General features: G+C 53.9%; 2 protein-coding genes across 7 annotated transcripts in view; both read right to left on the bottom strand.

The window, feature by feature from the left end:
- Window positions 1-1,837: 1,837 nt before the first annotated feature.
- ADCY3 (adenylate cyclase 3) overlaps window positions 1,838-18,991 on the bottom strand; it is a 41,747-nt gene continuing 24,593 nt past the window's right edge. Inside the window, exons 12-21 of one of the 2 annotated variants that reach the window (XM_088162643.1) lie at window positions 17,165-17,252; window positions 15,552-15,668; window positions 14,376-14,635; window positions 13,876-13,957; window positions 11,430-11,588; window positions 8,937-9,083; window positions 7,317-7,430; window positions 4,572-4,698; window positions 4,321-4,445; window positions 1,838-2,357 (exon numbers count right to left, since the gene is read on the bottom strand). In XM_088162643.1, the coding sequence (XP_088018769.1) occupies window positions 2,175-2,357; window positions 4,321-4,445; window positions 4,572-4,698; window positions 7,317-7,430; window positions 8,937-9,083; window positions 11,430-11,588; window positions 13,876-13,957; window positions 14,376-14,635; window positions 15,552-15,668; window positions 17,165-17,252 (1,402 nt within the window). In that variant the 3' untranslated portion in view covers window positions 1,838-2,174. Of the gene's footprint in view, window positions 2,358-4,320; window positions 4,446-4,571; window positions 4,699-7,316; window positions 7,431-8,936; window positions 9,084-11,429; window positions 11,589-12,717; window positions 13,201-13,875; window positions 13,958-14,375; window positions 14,636-15,551; window positions 15,669-17,164; window positions 17,253-18,991 lie in introns of those variants that run through there. The other variant, XM_088162644.1, reaches the window with a different exon arrangement.
- LOC148224557 (uncharacterized) lies at window positions 15,601-17,116 on the bottom strand. 5 transcript variants are annotated; one of them, XM_088162651.1, is made up of 3 exons: window positions 16,816-17,116; window positions 16,456-16,685; window positions 15,601-16,421 (listed from the first exon to the last, which is right to left on the bottom strand). In XM_088162651.1, exons 1-3 carry the CDS (start codon window positions 16,991-16,993, stop codon window positions 15,765-15,767), a joined length of 1,065 nt encoding a protein of 354 aa, XP_088018777.1. In that variant the 5' UTR covers window positions 16,994-17,116; the 3' UTR covers window positions 15,601-15,764. The 5 variants fall into 5 exon arrangements, with proteins under 5 accessions (XP_088018777.1, XP_088018776.1, XP_088018774.1 ...); XM_088162650.1 differs by having other exon boundaries at window positions 15,601-16,522; window positions 16,577-16,695; window positions 16,774-17,112; XM_088162648.1 differs by having other exon boundaries at window positions 15,601-16,522; window positions 16,556-16,695; window positions 16,774-17,111.

Genomic DNA, 18,991 nt, shown 5'->3' with positions numbered 1-18,991 from the left:
TCCGGGATCCATCCCGAGGGATTTTTATGGAATTTGGGGATGGAAAAGGGAAGGGAGACCCTCCCTGGAGTCCCCAATTCCCAGTGAAGCCCCTGGATCCCGAAATTCCTTCCCGGAGAGGAATCGGGATGGGGATGGATCCAATGCCAGAGCTGGGAATGGAGGGAATTCTCTGGGAAAAGGGGAAATGGGATTTGGGAAGGAATTCTCGGCTGGGCTGGAATTCCCAGAGAATCCCTGGGAGTGTCCAAGGAAAGTTTGGGATGTGTCCCTGCCCATGGATGGGATTTCAGGTCCCTTCCCACCCAAACCCTTCTGGGATCCCTCCCGATCCAAAGTCCCCTTGGAAAAGCGCTGGAGCCCCTCCCGTTATCCCAGGAAAAATCCGGGCTGGGAATGGGGAATCCGGCTTTGGAATTCCACTGCTTCTATTGGAGCCGATCCCAGCTCTGGGAATGCCCCAGCTCCACAAATTCCATGGGCACCATTCCCAGTGCCGCCAATCCCGATCCTAATCCCAATCCTGATCCCGGTTCTGATTCCAAACCTGATCCCGAGTGTGATCCCAATCCCAATTCTGATTCCTATCTCAATTCCAATCCTAATCCTAATCCTAATCCTAATCCTTATCCCAAATCCCATTCCTTATCCCCAATCTCGATCCAAATCCCAATCTGGATCCCATGATCAATCCAGTTTCCAATCCCAATCCCAATGCTGACCCCAAACCCAACCCTGATCCTGATCTCGATTCCAATCCCAATCCCAGTCCCAATCCCGATCCTGATTCTGATCTTGGTCAAATCCCAATCTCAATCCCAATCCTGATCCTGATCCCGATCCCAATCCCAATTCCAACCCAAATCCCATCCCTAATCCTGATTTTGATCTCGACCCTGATCCTGACTCCAATCCCTATCTGGGTCCTGTTCCGGGTGACAATCCCAATCCAGATCCCGATCCTGATCCCAATTTCGATCCCAAATCCAATCCCAATCGCGATCCTGATCCCAATCCTGATTCTGATCCCAATCCTTATCCTGATCCTGATCCCGACCCCAATCCCAATTCTGATCCCAATCCCAATACAGACCCTGATCCTGATCCCAATCCCAATCCTAATCCCAATTCTGATCCCAATTCCAATCCAGACCTCGATCCTGATCCAAATTCTAACTCCAATTGCAATTCCAAAACCAAACCAAATCCCTATCCCAATCCTGATCCCAATTCTAATTCCAATCCCAAATCCAAACCCTATCCCTATCCCAATCCTGATAATTGATCCCAATCCCAATCTCAGTCCAGACCCAGATCCCGAATCTGATCCATATCCCAATCCTGATCCAGTTTCCAATCCCAATCCCAATTTTGATCCAAATCTCAAACCAGATCAAAATCCTGATCCTATTCGTTGATGCCAATCCCAATTCAGATCTTGAGCCTGATCCTAGTTCCAAACCCAAACCCAATCCCTATCCCAATCTTGATCCTGATCCAGACCCCAATCCTTATCCCAATCTCGATCCAGATCCTGAATCTGATCCATATCCCAATCCCAGTCTCAATCCTGACCCCAATCTCAGTCCAGATCCCAATTCCAATCCCAATCCTGATCCTGGTCATAATCATGACCCCAATCCCAATTCTGATCCTGATCCCGATCCCAGTCCCAATCCCAATCCCAATCCCCATCCTGATTCTGTTCCTGATCCATATCTCGATCCAGATCCCAATCCTGATCCCATTCCCAATGCCAATCCCAATCCTGATTCCAATCCCAATCCTAACCCTAATCCCAATCCCAATCCCAGCCGCAGGGTACAAATAAAAATCCTTCGTTTCTCCAATAAAATTTATGGATCTGGAACGCACAACTCCCGTCCTTCCCCACATCCCAGCCGGATCCGGATCCGAGCTCTCCCAGCTCCGGGAGGAATTCGGGAGGAATTTTCCGGGAAATCCCGGATTTACTCCCACAGAGTCTTCCCAACCATCCCTGAGTTTGGATCTCCTGGAATCGCTGCCACCGCTCCAAGTCCGGATATTCCCGCGGCGGAAAATCCCGGAAAAAAAAAAAAAAAAACACAAAAACCCCCAAACCGAAAAACCTCCGGGAAAGGCCGTGCCGAGGGCTTGGATTGCAAATCCTGGTGGATATTCCCGAGGAATCCTCAGGAATTTTCCAGCACCTGGTGGGGCAGGGGCACGGTGGCGGCTCCGAGGAACGATCCCGGTTTTTCCCGACCTTTCAGGAAAAAAGTCAGGAGCTCCCCCTTGCCCTTGACGTAGACGGCGCCGCGCCGGACGAAGCGGAATCCGTATTCCTTCAGGATCTGCTGCGTCTCCTCCACCACCTGCCCGGGGAAAAAAAAAATGGGAATATTGGGAATTTTTCCCCAGGAAAAAAAGAGGGAAGCGCTGGGAGGAATGGTGGGATTATGGTTGTGGAGGGGAAATTCCCAGAAAGGAAAATTTCTGGGAGAGAATGGATGGGATAATGGGATAATGGGATAATGGGATAATGGGATAATGGGAAAATGGGATGGGATGGGATAATAGGATAATGGGATGGGATAATGGGATGGGATGGGATAATGGGATAATGGGATGGGATAATGGGATGGGATAATGGGATGGGATGATGGGATGGGATGGGATTGGCAGAGGATTCCTGGATACTTGGGAGTGTCCAAGGAAAGGTTGGAGAAACCTGGGATTGGGGTTGGAATGGGATGGGGTTGAAGGTTTGTGGATCCCATCCTGAAATTATTCCGGGATTCTGGGATCCAGGACACTCAGGATCCATCCCGAGGGATTTTTATGGAATTGGGGGATGGAAAAGGGAAGGGAGACCCTTCCTGGAGTCTTGAATTCAGTGTGTGATCCCACCTGGGTATTCCCAATTATTCCCAGTGTGATCCCTGGACATTCCCAAGATTCCCAGTGTGATCCCACCTGGATATTCCCAATTATTCCCAGTTGAGTGATCCCACCTGGATATTCCCAGTTATTCCCAGTATGATCCCACCTGGATATTCCCAAAATTCCCAACTGGGTGACCCCACCTGGATATTCCCAGTTATTCCCAGTTGGGTGATCCCACTTGGACATTCATTCCCAAGATTCCCAACTGGGTGATCCCACCTGGACATTCCCAATTATTCCGAGCGGGAATGACCCCACCTGGCCACTCATTCCCACCTGGATGTTGCCCATGACTCCCAGTTGGATCCCACCTGGATATTCCCAATTATTCCCAGTGTGATTCCACTTGAACCTTCCCAAAATTCTCAACTGGGTGATCCCACTCATCCCCAACTATTCCTGGTTGTGTGACCCCCACCTGGATATTCCCAAAATTCCCAGCTAGGTGAGCCCACCTGGATATTCCCAATTATTCCCAGTTGGGTGATCCCACTTGGACATTCATTCCCAAGATTCCCAACTGGGTGATTCCACCTGGACATTCCCAAGATTTCTGGGATGATCCCACCTGGACATTCCCAACTCTCCCCACCCGGCCGCTCATTCCCACCTGGATGTCACCCATGACTCCCAGTTTGATCCCACCTGGATATTCCCAATTATTCCCAGCTGGGTGTTCCCACCTGAACATTCCCAAGATTCCTGGGATGATCCCACCTGGATATTCCCAGTTATTCCCAGATGAGTGATCCCACCTGGATATTCCCAGTTATTCCCAGTATGATCCCACCTGGACACTCATTTCCAAAATTCCCAACTGGGTGACCCGACCTGGATATTCCCAATTATTCCCAGTTGGATGTTCCCAACTGGACACTCATTCCCAAGATTCCCAACTGGGTGATTCCACCTGGACATTCCCAAGATTCCTGGGATGACCCCACCTGGACATTCCCAGCTCTCCCCACCCGGCCGCTCATTCCCACCTGGATGTCACCCATGACTCCCAGGGTGATCCCACCTGGATATTCCCAACTATTTCCAGCTGGGTGATCCCACCTGGATATTCCTGATCATTCCCAGGGTGATTCCACCTGGACATTCCCAAGATTTCTGGGATGACCCCACCTGGACATTCCCAATTATCCCCACCTGGCCACTCATTCCCACCTGGATGTCACCCATGACTCCCAGGGTGATCCCACCTGGATATTCCCAAGATTTCTGGGATGACCCCACCTGGACATTCCCAATTATCCCCACCTGGCCACTCATTCCCACCTGGATGTTGCCCATGACTCCCACTTTGATCCCACCTGGACATTCCCAAGATTTCTGGGATGACCCCACCTGGACATTCCCAACTGTCCCCACCCGGCCGCTCATTCCCACCTGGATGTTGCCCATGACTCCCGTGGACTCCATCCTGCTGGCCACGTTGACCGTGTTGCCCCAGATGTCGTAGTGGGGCTTGCGGGCCCCGATCACCCCGGCCAGCACCGCCCCCTTGTTCATCCCTGCCCCGGGGGGAAAACGGGGAAAAAAAACGCACGGATAACGCCGGGAAGGCGCCGGAATTCCCGGGATTCACCCGGGAAGGCGCCGGAATTCCCGGGATTCCCCGGCGTTCCCCCAGGACTTGCCGATGCGCAGCATGAAGTTGTTGAAGGACTGGTAGTTGATGTTCATGAGCGTCACCTTCATGGCCAGCGCGAAGTCGGCCAGGTCGGCCAAGTGCTGCCAGCGCTCCCGCTCCGAGCGCGGCTCCTTCTGCAGCGGAATTCCCGGGAATCGGCACCCGCCCCGCTCCTCCCGGAGGAGGAGGGGAGGTGGGAGGTGGGAGGCGGGGTTTGGGGGTGGGGTTTGGGGGTGGGAATTGGGGATGGGAATTGGGGATGGGGTTTGGGGATGGAGATGGGATTTGGGGATGGGATTTGCGGACGGGAATTTGGAATGGGATTTGGGGATGGGATCTGGAGATGGGGATGGGACATGGAGATGGGATTTGGGGATGGGATCTGGAGATGGGGATGGGACATGGAGATGGGATTTGGGGATGGGATTTGGAGATGGGGATGGGACATGGAGATGGGGTTTGGGGATGGGATTTGGAGATGGGGATGGGACATGGAGATGGGGTTTGGGGATGAGATTTGGGGATGGGATTTGGGGGTGGGGTTTGGGGATGGGGTTTGGGGGTGGGATTTGGAGATGGGGCATGGACATGGAGATGGGATTTGAGGATGGATTTGCGGACGGGAATTGGGAATGGGGTTTGGGGGTGGGATTTGGGGATGGGGTTTGGGGGTTGGATTTGGGGATGGGAATGGGACATAGAGATGGGATTTGGGGATAGGGATGGGATTTGGGGATGGGATTTGGGGATGGGACATAGAGATGGGATTTGGGGATGGGGATGGGACACAGAGGGGATTTGGGGATAGGGATGGGGTTTGGGGATGGGAATTGGGAATGGGATTTGGGAATGGGATTTGGGGATGGAGATGGGACACGGAGATGGGATTTGGGGTTGGGATTTGTGGATGGGATTTGGGGATGGGATTTGGAGATGGGATTTGAGGATGGGAATTGTTGGATTGGATTTGGGGATGGGACATAGAGATAGGATTTGGGCATGGGGATGGGGTTTGGGGATGGGATTTGGGGATGGGGTTTGGGGGTTGGATTTGGGGATAGGAATGGGACATAGAGATGGGATTTGGGGATAGGGATGGGATTTGGGGATGGGATTTGGAGATGGAGATGGGAATTGGGGATGGGGTTTGGGGATGGAGATGGGATTTGGGGATGGGATTTGCGGACGGGAATTTGGAATGGGATTTGGGGATGGGATTTGGGGATGGGATTTGGAGATGGGGATGGGACATGGAGATGGGGTTTGGGGATGGGATTTGGGGATGGGATTTGGGGGTGGGTTTGGGGATGGGGTTTGGAGGTGGAATTTGGAGATGGGGCATGGACATGGAGATGGGATTTGGGGATGGGATCTGAGGATGGGATTTGGGGATGGAATTTAGGGATGGGATTTGGGATGGGATTTGGGGATGCGGATGGGACTTGGGGATGGGGTTTGGGGATGGGGTTTGGGGATGGGGTTTGGGGGTGTGGTTTGGGGATGGGGTTTGGGGATGGGATCTGAGGATGGAATTTAGGGATGGGATTTGGATATGGGGATGGGACATGGAGATGGGGTTTGTGGATTGGATTTGGGGATGGGATTTAGGGATGGGATTTGGGGATGGGGTTTGGGGATGGGAATTGTTGGATCGGATTTGGGGATGGGACATAGAGATTGGATTTGGGGATAGGGATGGGGTTTGGGGGTGGGATTTGGGGATGGGGTTTGGGGATGGGATTTGGGGATGGGAATTGTTGGATCGGATTTGGGGATGGGACATAGAGATTGGATTTGGGGATTGGAATTGGGTATGGGACACGGATATGGGATTTGGGGATGGGATTTGGAGATGGGGATGGGACACAGAGGGGGTTTGGGGATAGGGATGGGGTTTGGGGGTTGGATTTGGGGATGGGAATGGGACATAGAGATGGGATTTGGAGATAGGAATGGGATTTGGGGATGAGGTTTGGGGATGGGATTTGGGGATGGGGTTTGGGGATGGGATTTGGGGATGGGGTTTGGGGGTGGGGTTTGGGGATGGGATTTGGAGTTGGGGATGGGACACGGAGATGGGATTTGGGGATGGGGTTTGGGATTTGGGGATGGGATTTGGGGATGGGGATGGGGTTTGACGATGGGACACGGAGATGGGGTTTGGGGGTGGGGTTTGGGATTTGGGGATGGGAGTTGGGGATGGGATTTGGGGATGGGATTTGGGGATGGGATTTGGGGATGGGGATGGGACATGGAGAGGATGGGACATGGAAATGGGAAGCAGATGGGACATGAGGGTGGGACATGGAGATGCAGATGGGACACGGAGATGGGACATCAGGATGGGACATCGGGATGGGACATGGTGATGGGATTTGGGGAATGAACATGGAGATGGAGATGATGGAGATGGGTCACAGATTTGAGACACGGAGATGGGACATGGAGAGGGGATTTGGGGATGGGACATGGAGATGAGGATGGGACATGGATAGGACATGGATATGGGACATGGAGATGATGGGATTTGGGGATGGGACACAGAGATGGGATTTGAGGATAGGATATGGATTTGGGGACAAGGACATGGGCAATGGGGATGGGACTTGGGGATGGAGATGGGAGATGGGACACAGAGATGGGACATGGATGTGAGGACACAGAGATGGAGACTGGACACAGGGATGGGGACAGGAGGAAGGGGCCGATCCCACAATCCCAGGGGTGTCCCAGGGCCGGATCCCGCTCTCACCACGGCTCCGAAGCCGTTGGCGCCGGCGTCGGGCGTCACCCCCGAGGCGGCCATGTAGGTGCTGCCGATGGTCTTGATCTTGGTGATGCAGCGGAACTGCGGCTCGTCCAGGAGCTGCACGGACACAAAAGCCGGGAATGGCCCGGGGATCCCGGAGATCCCACCTGGATATTCCCAGCTATTCCCGGTCTGATCCCACCTGCACGTTCCCATGATCCAATATGGATATTCCCACAATTCCTGGTATGGTTTCACCTGGATATTTCCGATTATTCCCAGTGTGATATTACCTGGACATTCCCGTGATTCCTGCTATGATCCCACCTGGACATTCCCATCCCATCCTGTTCCCTTTCCCATTCCCATTTCCATTCCCCATTCCCCATTCCCATTCCCATTCCTATTCCCATTATTCCCATCATTCCCATCATTCTCATCACTCCCATTATCAATACCATCATCCCTATCACTCCCGCTGTCATTCCCGTTGTTCATTCCCATCATTCATTCCCAACATTCATCCCTGTTATTCATTCCCATCATTCCCGTCATTCATTCCCATCATTCCCATTACTCATTCCCATTACTCATTCCCATCATTCCCATCATTCCCATTATTCATTCCTGTTATCCATTCCCGTTATTCATTCCCATCATTCCCATTACTCATTCCCGTTATTCATTCCCGCCATCATTCCCGTCATTCATTCCCATTATTCATTCCAGTCATTCATTCCCATCATTCCTGTTACTCATTCCCATTTTTCATTCCCGTTATTCATTCCCATCATTCTCATTATTCATTCCCGTTATTCATTCCCATCATTCTCGTTATTCATTCCCATTATCCATTCCCATCATTCCCGTTATCCATTCCCATTACTCATTCCCATCATTCCCATCATTCCCATCATTCCCATCATTCCCGTTATCCATTCCCATTATCCATTCCCATTATTCATTCCCATCATTCCCATTATCCATTCCCATTATCCATTCCCGTTATCCATTCCCATCATTCCCGTTATCCATTCCCATCATTCCCGTTATTCATTCCCATTACTCATTCCCATCATTCCCATCATTCCCATCATTCCCATCATTCCCGTTATCCATTCCCATCATTCCCATTATCCATTCCCATTACTCATTCCCATCATTCCCATCATTCCCATTATCCCCATCATTCCCGTTATCCATTCCCATCATTCCCATTATCCATTCCCATTATCCATTCCCATCATTCCCATTATCCATTCCCATCATCCCCATTATTCATTCCCATCATTCCCGTTATCCATTCCCATTATCCATTCCCATTACTCATTCCCATTATCCATTCCCATTACTCATTCCCGTTATCCATTCCCATCATTCCCATTATCCATTCCCATTATCCATTCCCATTATCCATTCCCATCATTCCCGTTATCCATTCCCATCATTCCCATTACTCATTCCCGTTATCCATTCCCATCATCCCCGTTATCCATTCCCATCATTCCCATTATCCATTCCCATTACTCATTCCCGTTATCCATTCCCATCATCCACCCCCGTTATCCATGCCCATCGTTCCCGTTTTCCCATCATTCCCGCTCTCCGCTCCCGCCTCCTCACGGCGTCGAAGTCGGAGATGATCTCGTTGAGGAAGCGCAGGCACTCGATGCCGCCGTTGTTGATGCTCTCCTCCGTGTAGAAATCCGCAAAGTTGGGCAGCGACGCGAACATCACCCCGATCTCCTCGTACGACTGGCTGTACAGCTCCTGGGAATCCACCCCGGGAATTATCACCACCCCGGGAATCCCGGCCCCGGTGACCCCGCCTTAATCCGTTGATTAATTATTGGTTGATTGGTTGTCAGGTATCCCGTTGGTTGGTGGTGGGAATGTCGGGTTTTTTTAAGATCCGGGAATGCCGTTCTGAAGAATTCCCGGGATTCTGGGGATCCAGGACACTCAGGATCCATCCCGGGGGGGTTTTACGGAATGGGGGGATGGGAAAGGGAAGGGAGACCCTTCCTGGAGTCCCCAATTCCAAGGGAATTCCCAAAATTCCTTCCCGGAGATGAGTCGGGATGGGGATGGATCCAATGCCAGGCTGGGAGAGCTGGGAATGGAGGGAATTCCCTGGGAAAGGGGGAAATGGGATTTGGGAAGGAATTCCTGGCTGGGCTGGAATTCCCAGAGAATCCCTGGGAGTTTCCGAGGAAAGGCTGGAGCACCCTGGGATGGTGGACTTGGAATGGGATGGGATTGAAAATCCATGGATCCCATCCAAACCATTCCAGGATTCTGGGATCCAGGACGCTCAGGATCCATCCCAGGGGGGTTTTACAGAATTTGGGGATGGGAAAGGGAAGGGAGACCCTTCCTGGAGTCCCCAATTCCAAGGGAATTCCCAAAATTCCTTCCCGGAGATGAGTCGGGATGGGGATGGATCCAATGCCAGGCAGAGCTGGGAATGGAGGGAATTCCCTGGGAAAGGGGGAAATGGGATTTGGGAAGGAATTCCTGGCTGGGCTGGAATTCCCAGAGAATCCCTGGGAGTATCCAAGGAAAGTTTGGGATGTTTCCCTGCCCATGGAATGGGATTTCAGGTCCCTTCCCAATCCAAACCATTCCAGGATCCCTCTCGATCCAACATCTCCTTGGAAAAGCCCTGGAGAGCGGAACTATGGACTGGAAATCTGGGAATAGAGCCTGGAAATGTGGGAATACGGCCCAGAAATGCGGGAATACCACCTGGAAATGTGGGAATACAGCCTGGAAATGTGGGAATATGGCCCGGAAATGCAGGAATGCAGGCCAGAAATGTGGAAAAATGGGCTGGAAATGTGGGAATATCATCCCAAAATGTGGGAATACAAGCTGGAAATGTGGGAATACATCCCGGAAATGCAGGAATATGAGCCTGGAAATGCGGAAAAATGGGCTGGAAATGTTGGAATAGGGCCCAGAAATGTGGGAATACCACCTGGAAATGCAGGAATATGGGCTGGAAATGTGGGAATATGGGCCTGGATATGTGGGAATACAGCCTGGAAATGTGGGAATATGGCCAGGAAATGTGGGAAAATGGCCAGGAAATGTGGGAATATCGCCTGGAAACACAGGAATACAGCCCAGAAATGCAGGAATACCACCTGGAAATGCGGGAATACAGCCCAGAAATGTGGGAATACCACCTGAAAAAGGGGGAATATGGCCCAGAAACATGGGAATACGGCCCGGAAATGTGGGAATATGGCCAGGAAATGTGGGAATACAGGCCGGGAAATCAGGAACACAGCCAGGAAATGTGGGAATATGGCCCTGAAAATCGGGAATACAGGCCGGGAAATCAGGAACACAGCCAGGAAATGTGGGAATATGGCCCTGAAAATCGGGAATACAGGCCGGGAAATCAGGAACACAGCCATGAAATGTGGGAATATGGCCCGGGAAATGGGGAATACAGGCTGGGAAATCAGGAACACAGCCAGGAAATGTGGGAATATGGCCCTGAAAATCGGGAATACAGGCCGGGAAATCAGGAACACAGCCAGGAAATGTGGGAATATGGCCCTGAAAATCGGGAATACAGGCTGGGAAATCAGGAACACAGCCAGGAAATGTGGGAATGCAGGCTGGGAAATCAGGAACACAGCCAGGAAATGTGGGAATATGGCCCTGAAAATCGGGAATGCAGGCCAGGAAATCAGGAACACAGCCAGGAAATGTGGGAATATGGCCCTGAAAATCGGGAATACAGGCCGGGAAATCAGGAACACAGCCAGGAAATGTGGGAATATGGCCCTGAAAATCGGGAATACAGGCTGGGAAATCAGGAACACAGCCAGGAAATGTGGGAATGCAGGCTGGGAAATCGGGAATACAGGCTGAAAATGTGGGAATATGGCCCTGAAAATCGGGAATACAGGCCGGGAAATCAGGAACACGGCCAGGAAATGTGGGAATATGGCCCTGAAAATCGGGAATACAGGCCGGGAAATCAGGAACACAGCCAGGAAATGTGGGAATATGGCCCTGAAAATCGGGAATGCAGGCCAGGAAATCAGGAACACAGCCAGGAAATGTGGGAATACGGCCCTGAAAATCGGGAATACGGACCTCATCCCTCTTTTTGGAGCCCAGGAAGTGGCGGGCCACGTGCTCGGGCAGCATGTTGGCCACCAGGGCCTCGTTCCAGCGGCGCATCTCGGAGACGCGCTCCTTCTGCTCGTGCACGTCCATCTTCCACAGGAACAGCGTCCGCGCCAGCTTCTCCACCTGGGAATGCACGAACGGGAATTCCGGGGATGAACGGGAATGAACGGGAATTCTGGGGATGGGGGAAAGGGTCTGGGCCAGCTTCTCCACCTGGGAATGAGGTAACGGGAATTCTGGGAATTCTGGGAATTCTGGGAATGGGGGAAAAGGTCTGGGCCAACTTCTCCACCTGGGAGTGCACGGGAATTCCGGGAATGAACGGGAATTCTGGGAATTCTGGGAATTCTGAGGATGGGGGAACAGGATCCTGGCCACCTTCTCCACCTGGGAATGAGGTAACAGGAATTCTGGGAATTCTGGGGATGGGGGAACAGGGTCTGAGGCAGCTTCTCCACCTGGGAATGCACTGGGGTATTCTGGGAATGAATGGGAATTCTGGGAATTCTGGGAATTCTGGGAATGGGGGAAAGGGTCCGCACCAGCTTCTCCACCTGGGAGTGCACGGGAATTCCGGGAATGAATGGGAATTCCGGGAATGGGGGAACAGGGTCTGAGGCAGCTTCTCCATCTGGGAATGCATGGGAATTCTGGGAATGAATGGGAATTCTGGGGATGAACGGGAATTCTGGGAATTCTGGGGATGGGGGAAAGGGTCTGGGCCAGCTTCTCCACCTGGGAATGAACGGGAATTCTGGGAATTCTGGGAATTCTGGGGATGGGGAAAAAGGTCTGGGCCAGCTTCTCCACCTGGGAATGCACAGGGAATTCTGGGAATGAAAGGGAATTCTGGGAATTCTGGGGATGGGGGAACAGGGTCTGGGCCAGCTTCTCCACCTGGGAATGAGGTAACGGGAATTCTGGGAACTCTGGGAATGTGGGAAAGAGGTTTGGGAATGTGGGAAAAGGGTCCAGGCCATCTTCTCCACATGGGAATGGGGGAATTCTGGGAATGAAATGGAATTCTGGGAATTCTGGGGATGGGGGAAAGGGTCTGAGCCAGCTTCTCCACCTGGGAATGAACAGGGGAATTCTGGGAATGAACGGGAATTCTGGGAACTCTGGGAATGTGGGGAAGAGGTTTGGGAATGTGGGAAAAGGGTCCAGGCCAGCTTCTCCACCTGGGAATGAGGTAACGGGAATTCTGGGAATTCTGGGGGCAAAGCGTCTGGGCCAGCTTCTCCACCTGGGAACCAATGAGGGGATTATGAGAATTCTGGGAATTCTGGGAATTCTGGGAATTCTGGGGGGTAAGGGGTCTGGGCCAGCTTCTCCACCTGGGAATGCACAAGGGAATTCCAGGAATGAATCGGAATTCTAGGAATTCTAGGAATGGGGAAAAGGGTCCGGGCCAGCTTCTCCACCTGGGAATGGGGGAATTCTGGGAATGAACAGGAATTCTGGGAATTCTGGGAATGGGGGAAAAGGGTCTGAGTCAGCTTCTCCAGCTGGGAATGCACGGGGGAATTCTGGGAATTCTGGGGATGGGGAAAAAGGTCTGGGCCAGCTTCTCCACCTGGGAATTCTGGGAATGGGGGTTGGGAATGTGGGAAAGGGGTTTGGGAATATGGGAAAAGGTCTGGTCTGGGCCAGCTTCCCCACTTGGGAACCAACACAGGAATTCTGGGAATGAACGGGAATTCTGGGGGGAAAGGGTCTGGGCCAGCTTCTCCACCTGGGAATGGGGGAATTCTGGGAATTCTGGAAATGTGGGAATGGGGTGTGGGAATGTGGGAATTCCCAGTTCTCGGGATGGGAGCGTTAGGGGGAAATGATTGGGAGAAGGGTCTGGGATGGGATGGGATGGGATGGAAAAAGGAAAAGGAAAAGGAAAAGGGAAAGGAAAAGGGAAAGGAAAAGGAAAAGGAAAAGGAAAAGGAAAAGGAAAAGGAAAAGGAAAAGGAAAAGGAAAAGGAAAAGGAAAAGGAAAAGAAGGGGGAGGAAAAGGAAGAGAAAGAGGAAGAGGAGGAAGGAGAAGGAAGAGAGGAGAAGGAAAAGGAGGGAGGGAGGGAGGGAGGGAGGAAGGAAGGAAGGAAGGAAGGAAGGAAGGAAGGAAGGAAGGAAGGAAGGAAGGAAGGAAGGAAGGAAGGAAGGAAGGAAGGAAGGAAGGAAGGAAGGAAGGAAGGAAGGAAGGAAGGAAGGAAGGAAGGAAGGAAGGAAGGAAGGAAGGAAGGAAGGAAGGAAGGAAGGAAGGAAGGAAGGAAGGAAGGAAGGAAGGAAGAGGAAGAGGAAGAGGAAGAGGAAGAGGAAGAGGAAGAGGAAGAGGAAGAGGAAGAGGAAGAGGAAGAGGAAGAGGAAGAGGAAGAGGAAGAGGAAGAGGAAGAGGAAGGAGCCGTTCCCAGGCACTCACGTGCCGGGAGAAGTAGTAGAAGCTGAGCATCACCACGAAGATCATGGCGGTCATGGAATACTTGGAGGGCACCAGCACGGACCTGGCAGCGACGGCAAATCCCCAGGGATTATCCCCATTGGCCCTGTCCCCTCCCACAATGTCCCCGTGTCCCCAATGTCCCCAGTGTCCCCATGTCCCCTCTCCCCAATGTCCCCGGTGTCCCCAATGTCCCCAATGTCCCCATTGTCCCCAATGTCCCCATGTCCCCATTGTCCCCATTGTCCCCAATGTCCCCTCTCAGTGTCCCCATGTCCCCAATGTCCCCAATGTCCCCAATGTCCCCAATGTCCCCAGTGTCCCCAATGTCCCCAATGTCCCCACTGTCCCCAATGTCCCCTCTCCCCATTGTCCCCACTGTCCCCACTGTCCCCAATGTCCCCATTGTCCCCATTGTCCCCAATGTCCCCATTGTCCCCAATGTCCCCAATGTCCCCGTCTCAGTGTCCCCATGTCCTTACGAGCCGTGCTGGCCACGCCGCCGGTCGTACTGGTCCAGGATGGGCTCCCAGGCGGAGAAGTTGAGGGCCGCGGTGGAGGCGGTGATGAGCACCATGAGGCTCAGCTTCACCATGTGGCTCACCTGGACCAGCATCACGGTGGCCACCAGGGCCAGCAGGGCCATGTAGCCGCAGTACTTGGGCTGCTCGGCGCAGCCACCGGCCCGAGGTGGCCCCGCGGTCACGTTGGCCACCGGCCAGCGGTGGCGGCGGCAGCCGAGCTGGGGACACCAGGGTTGGGGTCAGCACGGGGATGTGGTGGCCACCGTGGCTACCAGGGTGATGGAGCTGCCATAACTGGGCTGCTCCTCACAGTCACTGCCGCCAGGTGGCCCCGTTGGCCACCATGATGTAGTCCCCAAGGTAGCCAAGCTGGGGACACAAGGGTGGGGTCAGCGTGGGGATGTGGTGGCCACTGTGGCTACCAGGGTGACTTCACTACAATATTTGGGCTGCTCCTTGCAGCCACCACCCCCCATTGGCCACCATGCCTTAATCCCCATGGTAGCCAAGCTGGGGACACAAGGGTGGGGTCAGCACAGGGACATGGTGGCCACCGTGGCTACCAGGGTGATGGAGCTGCCATATCTGGGCTGCTCCTAACAGCCACTGCCCCCATTGGCCACCAAAGCATGGTCCCCAAGGTAGCCAAGCTGGGGACAAGAGGCTGGAGTCACAGTGGGGACATGGTGGCCACCGTGGCTACCAGGGTGACTTCACTGCCATATCTGGGCTGCTCCTCACAGCCATGACCCTGTGGTGACACAGCTGTGGTGGCCCCGATGTCCCATTGGCCACCACACCATGGTCCCCATGGTAGCCAATCTGGGGACACAGTGGCCACCATGGCCACCAGCCTGATGGAGCCGCCATATCTGGACTCCTCCTCACAGCCACCACATGGTGGCCCTATTTTACCATTGGCCACCATCCTGTGGTCCCCATGGTAGCCAATCTGGGGACACAGTGGCCACCATGGCCACCAGCCTGATGGAGCCGCCATATCTGGACTCCTCCTCACAGCCCCCACCCCGAGGTGGCCCCTTGGCCACCACCCCAGGGTCCCCACGCCAGCCGAGCTGGGGACACTTTGGCCGGGCTAGCAGCAGGGACGCTGTGGCCACCGGCCGCGCTCACCATGTCCACGATGTCGGCGGCGGTGACGATGGCGATGGCCGCCATGGCCCAGGTGTTGCGAGCCCAGCGGGTGCGGTCGATCCAGGTGGAGAAGGCCACCAGCTTCTTGGGGAAGGCCTGAGGTGACAACGGGGGACACGGCGGCCATGATGTCCCCAAGGTGTGACAGGAATTGTCCCCAAGATGTCCCCAAGGTGTGACCGGGAATTGTCTTCAGGTGTCCCCAGGTGTCCCCAAGGTGTGGCCGAGATGTCCCCAAGGTGTGATCAAGATTGTCCCCAGGTGTCCCCAGGTGTCCCCAAGGTATGACAGGGATTGTCCCCAAGGTGTCCCCAGGTGTCCCCAAGGTGTGACCAGGATTGTCCCCAAGGTGTCCCCAAGGTGTGACAGGGATTGTCCCCAAGATGTCCCCAAGGTGTGACCGGGAATTGTCCTCAGGTGTCCCCAGGTGTCCCCAAGGTGTGGCCGAGATGTCCCCAAGGTGTGATCAAGATTGTCCCCAGGTGTCCCCAGGTGTCCCCAAGGTGTGACAGGGATTGTCCCCAGGTGTCCCCAAGGTGTCCCCAAGGTGTGACCAGGATTGTCCCCAAGGCGTCCCCAAGGTGTGGCCGGGATGTCCCCAAGGTGTGACCAAGATTGTCCCCAGGTGTCCCAAGGTGTGACCGAAATGTCCCCAGCATATGACAGCGATTGTCCCCAAGGTGTGACAGCGATTGTCCCCAAGGCGTGGTCGGGATGTCCCCAAGGTGTTCCCAAGGTGTGACAGGGATTGTCCCCAGGGTGTCCCCAAAGTGTGGCCAGGATTGTCCCCAGGTGTCCCCCAGGTGTGGCCAGGAATGTCCCAAACGTGTGGTTGGGATTGTCCCCAAGGTGTCCCCATGGTGTGACAGGAATTGTCCCCAAGGTGTCCCCACGGTGTGACAGGAATTGTCCCCAAGGTGTCCCCAAAGCGTGGCCAGGATGTCCCCAAGGTGTCCCCAAAGCGTGGCCAGGATGTCCCCAAGGTGTCCCCAGGTGTCCCCAAGGTGTGACCAGGTGTCCCCAAGGTGTGACCAGGATTGCCCCAAAGGTGTCCCCAAGGTGTGGCCAGGATGTCCCCAAGGTGTGACCAAGATTGTCCCCATGTGTCCCCAGGTGTCCCCATGTGTCCCCAGGTGTGCCCAGGTGTCCCCAGGTGTCCCCATGTGTCCCCAGGTGTGCCCAGGTGTCCCAGGTGTCCCAGGTGTCCCAAGGTGTGTCCCCATGTGTCCCCAGGTGTGCCCAGGTGTGCCCAGGTGTCCCAAGGTGTGTCCCCATGTGTCCCCAGGTGTCCCCAGCTGTCCCAGGTGTGCCCAGGTGTCCCAGGTGTCCCAGGTGTCCCCATGTGTCCCCAGGTGTCCCCAGGTGTGCCCAGGTGTGCCCAGGTGTGCCCAGGTGTGCCCAGGTGTCCCAGGTGTCCCCATGTGTCCCCAGGTGTCCCCAGCTGTCCCAGGTGTGCCCAGGTGTCCCAGGTGTCCCAGGTGTCCCCATGTGTCCCCATGTGTCCCCAGGTGTGCCCAGGTGTCCCCAGGTGTGCCCAGGTGTCCCAGGTGTGCCCAGGTGTCCCAGGTGTCCCAGGTGTCCCGAGGTGTCACCCTGGGGAAGATGGCGGCCAGGGAGCAGAGCGTCAGCAGCAGCAGCAGCAGCTCCCCCACGGCAAAGGAGGCGTAGTTGGTCACGAGCCTGGGGACAGCACAGCACAGCCCCGGATCAATACCCATCAATACCCCATCAATACCTCATCAATACTCCATCAATACCTCATCAATACTCCATCAATAGCTGATCAATACCCCATCAATACCCTCTTATCAATACCCCATCAATACCTCATCAATAGCTGATCAATACCCCATCAATACCTCATCAATACCCCATCAATACCTCATCAATACCCCATCAATAGCTGATCAATACCCCATCAATACCCCCTGATCAATAGCTGATCAATACCCCATCAATACGCCCTGATCAATAGCTGATCAATGCCCCATCAATAGCTGATCAATAGCTGATCAATACCCCATCAATACCCTCTGATCAATACCCCATCAATACCTGATCAATACCTCATCAATAGCTGATCAATGCCCCATCAATACCTCATCAATACCCCATCAATAGCTGATCAATAGCTGATCAATGCCCCATCAATAGCTGATCAATGCCCCATCAATAGCTGATCAATGCCCCATCAATAGCTGATCAATACCCCATCAATACCCTCTGATCAATACCCCATCAATACCTGATCAATACCCCATCAATAGGTGATCAATAGCTGATCAATACCCCATCAATAGCTGATCACCAAACTCAGTGTGGCTAAACCAGTGCCACCAACCCAGTGTCACCAACCCAGTGCCACCAACCCAGTGCCACCAACCCAGTGTCACCAACCCAGTGTCACCAACCCCAGTGTCACCAACCCCAGTGTCACCAAACCCAGTGTCTCGAACCCAGTGCCACCAACCCAGTGTCACCATCTCTGTGTCACCAACCCAGTGTCACCAACCCAGTGCCACCAAACCCAGTGTCACCAACCCAGTGTCACCAACCCAGTGTCACCATCCTGTGCCATCAATCCAATGCCACCAAACCCAGTGTGGCTTAACCAGTGTCACCAACCCAGTGTCACCAACCCAGTGCCACCAATATAATGCCACCAATCTAATGCCACCAAACCCAGTCTGGCTAAATCCGTGCCACCAACCCAGTGCCACCAACTCATTGCCACCAACCCAGTGTCACCAAACCAAGTGTCACCAACCCAGTGTCACCAACACAGTGTCAGCAACCCAGTGTCACCAGCCCAGTGCCACCAAACCCAGTGCCACCAACCCAGCATCACCAGCCCAGTGCCACCAAACCCAGTGTCTCGAACCCAGGGTCACCGAACCCAGTGTCACCATCTCTGTGTCACCAAACCCAGTGTCACCAACCCAGTGCCACCAACTCATTGCCACTAATGCAATGCCACCAAACCCAGTGTCACCAAACCAAGTGTCAGCAACCCAGCGTCACCAGCCCAGTGCCACCAAACCCAGTGGCACCAACCCAGTGCCACCAACCCAGTGCCACCAACTCATTGCCACTAATGCAATGCCACCAAACCCAGTGTCACCATCTCTGTGTCACCAAACCCAGTGTCACCAACCCAGTGCCACCAACTCATTGCCACTAATGCAATGCCACCAAACCCAGTGTCACCAAACCAAGTGTCAGCAACCCAGCGTCACCAGCCCAGTGCCACCAAACCCAGTGGCACCAACCCAGTGCCACCAAACCCAGTGTCTCGATCCCAGGGTGACCAAACCCAGTGTCACCAAACCCAGTGTCACCAACCCAGTGCCACCAACTCATTGCCACTAATGCAATGCCACCAACCCAGTGCCACCAGCTCTTTGCCACCAACCCAGTGC

The sequence above is a fragment of the Sturnus vulgaris genome, chromosome 3, assembly GCF_052056855.1.
Source record: "Sturnus vulgaris isolate bStuVul1 chromosome 3, bStuVul1.hap1, whole genome shotgun sequence".
NCBI classification, from domain to species: Eukaryota; Metazoa; Chordata; class Aves; order Passeriformes; family Sturnidae; genus Sturnus; species Sturnus vulgaris.
Note: the sequence above shows the minus strand (reverse complement) of the source record. Positions and strands in the feature narration are given on the sequence as shown.

What these genes read in the sequence shown, in the direction of transcription:
- LOC148224557 (XM_088162647.1), bottom strand. Translation starts at nt 17,060, where the DNA reads ATGGGGACACCTGGGACACCTGGGACACCTGGGCACACCTGGGACAGC. An exon ending in GGGGACACACCTTGGGACAC is followed by an intron (nt 16,696 to 16,773) that starts CTGGGACACCTG and finishes ACCTGGGGACAC; the next exon opens with ATGGGGACACCTGGGGACAC.